At 33.6% G+C, this 10,589-nt stretch overlaps 1 protein-coding gene across 7 annotated transcripts in view; it reads right to left on the bottom strand.

The window, feature by feature from the left end:
• Nucleotides 1–1,191: 1,191 nt before the first annotated feature.
• Nucleotides 1,192–10,589, bottom strand: part of LOC133173699 (transient receptor potential cation channel subfamily V member 5-like) — a 26,393-nt gene continuing 16,995 nt past the window's right edge. For 4 of the 7 annotated variants that reach the window (XM_061308701.1, XM_061308702.1, XM_061308704.1 and 1 more), the window contains 11 exons: nucleotides 10,193–10,294; nucleotides 9,671–9,820; nucleotides 9,456–9,538; nucleotides 9,013–9,205; nucleotides 8,760–8,867; nucleotides 8,477–8,628; nucleotides 8,250–8,359; nucleotides 5,942–6,105; nucleotides 5,031–5,147; nucleotides 3,485–3,610; nucleotides 1,192–3,273 (listed from right to left, as the gene is read on the bottom strand). In XM_061308701.1, the coding sequence (XP_061164685.1) occupies nucleotides 3,118–3,273; nucleotides 3,485–3,610; nucleotides 5,031–5,147; nucleotides 5,942–6,105; nucleotides 8,250–8,359; nucleotides 8,477–8,628; nucleotides 8,760–8,867; nucleotides 9,013–9,205; nucleotides 9,456–9,538; nucleotides 9,671–9,820; nucleotides 10,193–10,294 (1,461 nt within the window). In that variant the 3' untranslated portion in view covers nucleotides 1,192–3,117. Of the gene's footprint in view, nucleotides 3,274–3,484; nucleotides 3,611–5,030; nucleotides 5,148–5,941; nucleotides 6,106–7,090; nucleotides 7,237–8,249; nucleotides 8,360–8,476; nucleotides 8,629–8,759; nucleotides 8,868–9,012; nucleotides 9,206–9,455; nucleotides 9,539–9,670; nucleotides 9,821–10,192; nucleotides 10,295–10,589 lie in introns of those variants that run through there. The other 3 variants (XM_061308703.1, XM_061308706.1, XR_009719062.1) reach the window with 2 other exon arrangements.

The following is a 10,589-nucleotide window of genomic DNA, read 5'->3' as shown; positions in this document are numbered from 1 at the left end:
TACTGCCCGAGTGACTGATGGACCTTGTCGTAAGTAACTTGTCACAAATCTGATTTCTAAATACGTTTTACAGTTTCTGACACCCTCTGGTCTTGAACTTTGTGTCTCGATAAAACTTATTACCTTTAGAGTCTTAGTGACCAAAACAAACCCAACTAATCATTAGTCAGAATTTAGACACTGATTAAAAGCATCTTTCTCACATAATATTAGATTTCAGTATTTCTCAAGTATTAATTTTGTCCTGGACAGAAAAAGGACATTGTAATTTCAATATTTGTATATCCCCCCCCCCCCCCCAAAAAAAAATTGTGGTAGGTATTGCGGTACATATATTGATGAAAATTTCTCTAAATTCAAACTTTAGGTATTGTTCCCTTCAGGGGATGAGATTTACTGTACCAACCTGAATTCTCCTCGCTTTTAATTCTACTGTGTCTTGACCGTAACTTGGTACATCATCATTAAAAGGAGGTGGTGACTCGCAATGACCTTGTCAACGTATAGTATGCCTTTAAACCTATTAACTACATGGATTAAGCAGAAGGCCAAATACCAATTTCATTTCATTTGCAGAAATTTTTTTTTTCTGCCCTGTTCGCAATTGAATATTCATAGCTAGTAGGCTTTTTTTTCCTTTAGATGGAGACATTGTATATAGGCTGTTGTCTTTTTTTTGGGGGGGGGGGGGGGGAGGGCAGTCTTGCATGGGGTTCGAATTCACAATCACTTAAAAAAAAATTAATTTTGAGAATGAAGTGCACATAGCATACAATCAAAATCAACATAGGAATACACCAATTCTTTTAGTCCACACACCTATTCATATGGTGCTTTGCTATATTCCAGGTACTAAAATTATATACTGAAACGTGCAGTACCTTTAGAGTTTTAATTTTTCCTTAAGGAAATAGCCCCCCCCCCCCCCCCCAAAAAAAAAAAAGTGAAAGTTTAAAGTTGTCCTACACACAACATAACACAAAATGTTGGCTAGCACTGCAATGTTTAATTTGTTATTACCCATTAACAATGTATTTAGCCTGGTTCATGTTTATTTAACAACAGTATTTGGTCATCTAAAACAACAAATGCTCATAGTTTTCAGCAGATAAAATATTTGTGAAGAATCTAAAATAACACAAAAAATAAATACAGTTGTATAATGCATAAATAGATTTTTTTTCTCATAATATCACAGCATAAAACATGGACAGTATGCAATGCAGTATCCATAAAATTATAAAATAAAAGTTTTCAGTGTTAAGTAAACAAAAAGTATGTGAAAAAATATAAATCATAAAAAAAATGTATGGTTGTCATATACATACAAAAAATATAACTGAATTTTTTTTTTTACTGATTAAGAAAAAGAAAGCAGACTGGTTGATTTTTGATACTAAAAAAGTTTCATAGAGAATGGAAATGGCAAACAAAATAATTGGTAATAATGGTAATAATTACATGTATGTGTAGCATGGATGGACAGTCTGTAAAACATAAGTCCATAAGCCTTAATGTCACCTGAGTATCATGAGTTTTCTCAGGCAATCCAGAGGACAAGAAATTAGGACACATACAATATTTATAGTTTTTAAGGACAATGTTCACATCAAATTGTATAAAGCTTGGCTCCTTGATGCTCAGGAGTGAAGGGAAAAAACAGAATGCCTTTTAAATAAATGGTCAATTTAGTCCCCTTCCCTCTGATGGGCCTGGACCCTGGGGATTAATTCACAATTAAGTCAAGTACTCGAAGCTTACTTCCATCATGCATTGCCATATAGTTTGGCTGCTGAAGATCCAGTAATACATAAGAGTTTTAAAGGTACATTGTGAAATAAAACAAGATCTTTTAAAGGGGAATTAATGTATTTGCAATTTATAAACAACTTAGCCTTTCCCTGAAGCTTAAATCCTGAGCCCAGAGGAGATATCAATGATTTTCACAATTTTGCTAAGGGGCTTACTGCTTTTTATAACCATGTAAACAGCTTGCCTGCTTCACCATATCCTGAGGGCAAACGGAGTGAATGACCCAGGTGACCTTAAGACAACGGCATTTAAAGGCACATAATATTCATCCAAAAGCAATAATCATAGATTATTGCAAAAAACTTTTTCAAAAAATAATTGACTAGAAATGGGGAAATATAAATTGATTTTTGTACCAAAACTAGAGCACACATTCGTTTTTCACAGGAAAAATAAAATCTTAAGGGAGCCGACTGGGGTTTTATTGTGTGAAAACTACTATAGAGAAACTCTTTAATTTTATACAATATATACCTTACATTGACTTCAGTATATATGCCAAGTTTAGTGAACATCTACCGTCTGGTTATTTTTTAGGGACCATCTCAAAATACAGGTACATTTACTATAGGGTTATATAGGGAAATACCATTTTTTCGCACTTTGGAGCAAATTATACAAATGCTACTATAGACTTTTTGCTCAAATTATATTATTTGATGGATAATACTATATTGTACATTTTTCGCAAGAAACACAAAATTCTACCATCTGGTTTCCAGAGGGGGCTTCTCAAAATGTCTAAAATCGTGATATTTTCCTGTTTTAATGGAGTACAACAAAACATGACAGATACCACAGATTTACATAAAAAAAAAATAAAAATTATTGTGAGATTCTCAATTTCCTGTGTTTAAAATTTCAAGAGCATCTATTTTATACTTTTTATTTTATGACATAATTAATGACCCCGCTTAAAGAACTTCAGTTATCATAACGTCAGAAACACGCTGTTACGACGTCTATCTACCCATCATTTCAAAAATCGTTTAAAAAATCAGTTATTTAAAAACGTAATTAGATTTTTTAACCTTAGTTTTCCTAAATTTGTTAATTTTTGTAAATTATGTAAAAATAGTTGCTTTAAAAGAGCAAATACGCTTTATTTTACTATGCTGCGCGAAGTATTGCGCAATGAAAACCCCAGTCGGCCCCCTTAAGTCGGAACGTACAATTCATACACAGTTTTTACTGTCCGTTCCACTGGACATCCACTTCATACTGTCCGTTCCATCGGACATTCACCTCATGGTAAATAATGTCCCTTTGTTATGACATCCTCCTATAGTTAAGATTGCCACCCCTTTACATATTGATATGACCTTCCTCCGCCTCTCTAGTGTCTATCACTTTTGGTGTGGACATTTTACGGAAGATGTTCTTCCTCTTTTCTGCAGCAGCCTTCCTCTGCTTTTGGTAAATCTCTTCCTTCTGGCGTGCCATCTCTTCCTGCTCCTTTTGCTGTGAAGCACAATTTCATATAGCATGCAATTCCACAAGTACAGAGGAAATGAAAAATATCTGTTTGACAAATACTACCTATCCATAAAGGTACTAGTAGTTTAGAACATTATGATTATTTTTTTTCACTTTTGTCTCCTGAATAAGATGCTAGTACATATAGTATATTTATTTCATCAATGTGAATTACTTCTTATTTTGTTAAACTTACAGTTTGATGCCACCTGACGATGAACATTCTGTCCCCATCAGCGCTCGGCTGAGAATACTTCTGTCGCTGGGTTCGTCTGATTTCTGTTGTTACACTCTGCTCCACCACCAAAACAATTTTAGCCCACTGAAAAAACAGAAGCAAAATATGTGCTAACCAGAAGTCTCTGATGAGACTGTAGCTCTACTGGTCTGTTTGTATAACAAAAGAAAAGTAGCACTTGGATTTGAAACATTGCAACATGCAACAATAAATAGAATTATGTATCTTAAAGTAGTCTACTTTTGTGACAAGTTATATTGAAATCAAATGAAAATTAGGAGTAGTAGCGTTTTGAAAGTATTTCACAGAAATTTCTATTTTTAGTAATCATGAAAACACCGTTCACCCAAATAAAAAAAAAACAGAAATACATATTATGTATCGTAGTGTATTCTAACTGTGTGCCAAATTAGATTGAAATCAGACCAAAATTGTAGGAGGAGTAACGTTTTAAAGGAATTTCAAAGAAATTTCTATTTTAAGTAACCATGGCAACACTGTTCATCGAATTCAAAAACCAATGCAATAAATTATGTATCTTAGTATAGTCTTCTTGTATGCCTAATTATATTAGAAGAAGACTTAAACTGTAGCAGGAGTAGTGTTTTAAAGGAATTTCACAGAAATTTCTATTTTTAGTAACCATGGCAACACCGTCCATCGAAATCAAAAACAGATGCACTAAATTATGTATCTTAGTGTAGTCTACTTGTGTGCCAAGTTATATTGAAATCGGACCAAAACTGTAGGAGGAGTAGCGTTTTAAAGGAATTTCACAGAAATTTCTTTTTTTAGTAACCATGGCAACACCGTCCATCGAAATCAAAAACCGATGCACTAAATTATGTATCTTAGTGTAGTCTACTTGTGTGCCAAGTTATATTGAAATCGGACCAAAACTGTAGGAGGAGTAGCGTTTTAAAGGAATTTCACAGAAATATCTATTTTTAGTAACCATGGCAACACCGTCCATCGAAATCAAAAACCGATGCACTAAATTGTGTATCTTAGTGTAGTCTACTTGTGTGCCAAGTTATATTGAAATCGAGCCAAAACTGTAGGAGGAGTAGCGTTTTAAAGGAATTTCACAGAAATTTCTATTTTTAGTAACCATGGCAACATCGTCCATCGAAATCAAAAACCGATGCACTAAATTATGTATCTTAGTGTAGTCTACTTGTGTGCCAAGTTATATTGAAATCGGACCAAAACTGTAGGAGGAGTAGCGTTTTGAAAAATTGTTTACAGACAGACGGACAGACAGACAGACAGACAGACAGACAGACAGACAGACGGACGGACGACGGACACCTTACTATCGCATAAGCTCTTCTGGTCTCTGACCAGTAGAGCTAAAAATATCATTGGTGTTTGCTTCATGGCCATATTGTTCTAAGAAATTAGAATACCTATCAACAACAGGCATTTATTATAACATATTACATGTAGTATATCTGGTTATAATATGTGAAATGTGGCATCTTTACATGTTTGTCACCATTACCTGTCTGAACCATTCCTTCTGTGTCTCGTTAATCAGCTGATATGTATTTCCCATCATAGCAATTAACATGTTAACCAATAGCAGAGTCACCATGATCATATAGATCATGAAGATTATCTAAAAGGTAAACAGGAAATGATGTCACAACAGGTTCTCCATATCAAAATCTTCAATAAAACAGGAGGAAACTCATTGAAATAACACAGAGAATTTTGTTACTGGATTTCTAGTAAATGTTTAAATATTTTGAATTGAGTTCATTTATTTACAGTTAAGACTGAATACTTAAATAGATTCTGATTGAATATAGTTACCATTACCCATATTAATGAAGAAATGTCAAGTTCATGATGAAAGTTAATTTGAAAGTTCCTCATTCAAACTGATTAAAGGGAATACAAATTTAAAAAAGGTGAAATTTTATGGATTTGGGGGTAAACATGTAATATAGGTATAGTGAAGGAATCATTAGGTTATAGTTTTCTGTGCTCCAAACTTAGAGTGAATATCAACAAAATTTTATGTGTAATACACCTTATTTCTCAGAAATTCAAAATTACTGAAATGGAAAAAATGTGCATTCAAAAATAATCAATATAATTTATTCAAATAAAGTCATAATATGACTATAAAAAGCGGGTGCCTCTAACCTACACAATAATATCAAGGCAAAAATAAATTTTTAAGACAAAATATAAAAGCAATAGAAATATACATATATATCTATAAAATTGTGAGAATAATAAGGGGGTACCTGTGTCTCAACTACATGGGGGAAAACACAAAAAATTAATGTAACCAAACATGCATGGAAACATTTGTTTACCACTACTAGTATTGATATAAATAAATATTCTTGTATGTACTAAGTTCCTTTTTCCACCCACTCGTTTTGTATTCCTTGGACTTACTTTGACCACGGTGGGATATTCAGAGGAATCAAAAGTGCCGTAAATGTCCTCAAACTCTCCAACATTCATAGCAAACATCCCAATGATTGACTCAATGGGGCTCAAGAAAACGCAGGGGTCTGAATTGGGGTCACAGGTACCATTAACAAATGCAATATAAAAAGCTGAAATAAACACAGATAACTGAAGAAAAATTAAAAAGGTCAAACTGAAAAAAAATATAGATGTAAGTCATAAATAAAGAAAAGAAGAAATGATATACATAGCTTAGGAAACAAGTAAATGTAATAGCCACTGGCCTCAAATGAAAGATTCACAAAAAGACTGAAATGAAAGACAAATCATTATTCAGGACTTATTTAAAATTATTTCCTTGAGCCATCCCTTAAAAACATGGAGTGTGAAAATATTATGCTTCAACAGCACACATATATTACAGGTACATGTACTTGAAATAATTCCCATGTGCTCACGTTTGATAAGTTGTACATGTTTGTGTTGACTGTTGTGTGATTTATATTATATATTTTATTTATCAGTGACATTTTTAGCCCTGTGTATCTGTGTAAAATTCCGGTTCTGCTTTAGCCATGATTGTTATTATTACTTGTTGATGTATAAATATCAACCATCAGCTGTGCAATATCACTGTTAACTAAAGCAAAATGATGCACATTTAAAAAAAAAAATCAAACATGCTAGTATATTCTGCCTTTGACAAGTTTCACATCCCTTTGACCATTACAAAGTGTCAAAAAAGATTATCCTTAAGGAATCATTAATACAATGTACTATTTGAATATTTTACTGATAGTGAAAGAAATTACTACAAGTAGTCATGATGTCACTTACAAAATCTGAAAATTTGTACACATAATGAAACACCTAAATACTCTATCATCACCAATTTCTACAGTGTTTGTCAAAAGCAGAACACTCAACTATATCAAGTAACACTGCAGAAAATTAAAAAGGTTATATTAACAACAAAACTGAAAGTATAAGTATACAACACTTCATTAATATTAGACTGAAAGGTCACATATCACCCCTGCATACCCCAGAGTAGTGAGATAGAGTGACCAGCAAACATTAAGTTAATAACAACAGCGTTAAAGGGAAACAGTCATACAGAGTAGTGTCCCCTACTTTGCTGAGGATGGGATGATTTGTCTGAGAGAAGGACTCGTAATAGTCCCCAAACTCTCCCAGGGACATCATAAACATGCCCATGATGGCCTCCACGGGATCATTGAAAGGACTTCCTTGTACATTTAAAAATATGATGTACATTGCTGAAACAAAACATGATATATGATACTACTGATGTTTCTCTGTTCTCAGAAATAAATATATACTGTCACAAAAATATATACTGTCACTTACCCAAATGAGGTACATGAACTACAACTCTTCACGTCTGCATATTTTACGCGCTTCATGAAATGTGCCGGTGTGAAGCGTCGTAGTTCATGTCCTCATTAATTCTCAAAAATTCAATTCATCTCTTAAATATTTTCTTACTGTTGATGAGAATTTAAATGATCAGAAGATATACACTGTAGTATATTTTTGCTTAAATCACTGTACCATCTTAAACAAGCACATGTTATCTCACCAAAAAGTGGTAAAATTAGGACATTTTTTTTTTTTTTTTACAAAATACAAGTAAGTATTAAAAGGTTACAACACCACAAGCTAAAGCCAGCTGCATTAGCATCATTTGTAGTAGATTTTGTACAATTCTGCCAAAGAATTCTGCAAATTATTTCTTATGAAAACATTCTTTTCTGTACAAAATCCATTACCTATCATTGCTAAATCTGTTATGTTTGTTATCTGCATGCATTATGCTTCAGAGCTTTAAATATTAGAACTCTATAATTAATACATTAAACTTTGTACATGTAAATCAGTACACCACCCTACTTAGCCAAGTTCTTATATTCTAAGATGCAGTTTTGTTTTTCCAAAGACACAAGAATTCTTTTTTCTGTGGTGCAAAATTTTAGATTTTCAAAATTTTCAGGGCATAATTTTTTTTTCTGACATGAAATTTATTTACTTCATTGAACCTCATGAAATTCGGAACAGGTAAAAAAAAAAATGTGTGTACAGAGGTAGTCTAAGTCTCTATAAACTTCCTCTATCAAATCCTGAAATCAATTTTTTTCCTTTAAATATATATCTGGGCACTTAAAGAAACGACTTCCTGTAATGGCCAAAATAACATGGAATCATTATCCTCAATCAAAAGATTCTTGCATCATATAAATGATTCCATTTTTAGCTGTATGGACTTGCATACCTTGAGAGAAACCAATGATGAAGACCAGGTAGATGATGATCCATCTAAGTAAATCTCCAGCAATCATTTTGTAAATCATCACAACAAAAGGACCCACAATCTTAAAGCCTCTGAAATAAGAAATCAAAATCTGAAGAACCTTTCTTTTAAATGATAAAGCCATTTTTGTTTTCATCAAGTGGACATAAAAATGCCCCCAAACAACTATTTTTTTAGCGAGTACTTACCTGCAGAAGAAGAGAAAGTAGGGAGCTGTGAACAGAATGGCAAACACAGCTATAATGTCCTCATACTCATGTTGACAGAGAGCTCGGCCTGGCAGCATCAAAACCACCAAAATGTCTGACAGCAGAAACATTGCCTTGGCAGGGGCCCCTTTCTACTCCATATAAAAAGTCCATGTCAACTTATGTTCCATCATTAGTTTAAAAACCTTCAACAATGTGATTAAACTTTGTTTAGCATTAGGAATCACAAATTTAATGAAGATTTCTGTAGAACAATACTTACAAGAGTGGTGAAGAAGACCCTGAAACCTTGGTGATAGATCTCCTTCATAGCAATAAAGATGTACCACAATGCTCCAATTAACACCAAGATCTCCAGTGCAAACCTCACCTAGAATGTCACAACAAAAACTGCTTCAAGGTTTCTCAAATGTTTTGGACTGACATCAACACCTTATTCAATTACATTGTGTGTCACTTTCAATAAATACAACTGTTATTTTTTTATAGGAAGTACAAAAACAAGAGCTCCCTACTTTATCCTCTGTACGACAGGCTTTGATGAGATAACAGCCATCACTTTCTGAGGTCACCTCGCTTGTCTGAGTTACAGTCGTGTTATCGTTACTGGCAATCTTAGTGGGACATAAGTCGCTCCCGGGACGTAGGATAAACGCAAACATGAAGAGGATGAAGTAAAGAAAGAAGATGGCAAATCTTCTATAAAACCTACATCAGAAAAATTACTTCTTGACCAAAAATATTACTGAAATTTACTCAACATACTGTCACAAGTTCCAAAAGAAAATCATATATCATCTGATAGAATACCGTTTTAAATAGAATTTTTTCCTTTTACTCATCCTATTACTCATCATTACATGTAACAAAATGTTCATAAAATTTGATCCTATTTCAGTTCATCATAAAAAGCTTTAGGAACAGATATCAACAAGTCCATGGTTATGTGTCTACTGACCTGTGTCCAACAAAAGTTTTCCACTTGTCTTTCAGAAGTTCAACAATAAGTCCATCCATCATGTCCAGATGGCCATCCTCTGTCTGATAAATAAATATTTCACTATCAGTTCCATTCAACACAAACAAATTGTCAAATAAAACCTGACCAAGATCCTCAGCCAATGCTCTACAACTTCATAATAAACTAAGTATAAGGAAGAGCTGGTCTCCTACCCCATAGACAACTAAGTTTAAGGCAGAGTTTCTGTTGATGTCACCGGTCTCGGAGATTGTGTCAATGTCTTTCAGAGGATAACCAGCACACGTCACATTTCCATAGATCCAGCACACCTGACGAATCTTCTCCAAAATGTGCTCATACATCTAAAAACCAATGTCATATTCAAATTCTGTAAAATTACTTATTTTGTGGGAGTTTAATTTTCATTGAATACATAGTAACAAGAGACCTATGAATTCATGTCCCCCACAAAATGTTAAAATTCTATACAACAGTATAAAGTTTATCTTTCACCCACAAGTTCAAAGTAAAATGTTTTGTTTATTGTTAATGCTTAATAGGAAATTTTTAGCATTTACATCAAAATAATTTGGTGACAAATATGTCTGTCTGTCTGTTTCTCACACTTCCCTATACCTTACCTCTTTTCTGGTCAGTGTAGCGGCCAGTGTCAGTGGTGTAAGACCCTGTCTGTCTGTCTGTCTGTCTGTTTCTCACACTTCCGTATACGTTACCTCTTTTCTGGTCAGTGTAGCGGCCAGTGTCAGTGGTGTAAGACCCTGCCGGTTCTTGATGTCCAGTCTGGCTCCCAGGTCCAGCAACAGATTAAACATGTCCTGTCATAAACAGAAAAACCTTAGCGTCTAGTCCACTTAATGCATAAAGCTTAAATCATCATATGTTAGGTGAATGAGATTGTTATAAAGCATGATATATTCATTAAATCATGAATTAATTAATGATTAAAAAACGTATTTTAATGTCAGAGAATTAATATGGTAAAAATAAATGTGAAAATGATTTCATTAAGACAGATCATACTGAAAAACATAAAGTACGTGAATACATATAATTGTGCATAAATGAATGATTTGTGTGCTGTGTGCAGCATCTGGCTTTGGCACTACATAT

The sequence above is a fragment of the Saccostrea echinata genome, unplaced genomic scaffold, assembly GCF_033153115.1.
Source record: "Saccostrea echinata isolate AGI-Se365-2 ecotype Australia unplaced genomic scaffold, CSIRO_AGI_Sech_v1 ptg000056l, whole genome shotgun sequence".
Lineage (NCBI taxonomy): Eukaryota > Metazoa > Mollusca > Bivalvia > Ostreida > Ostreidae > Saccostrea > Saccostrea echinata.
The sequence above is the reverse complement of the archived record's forward strand: the minus strand, read 5'-3'. Positions and strand labels throughout refer to the sequence as shown.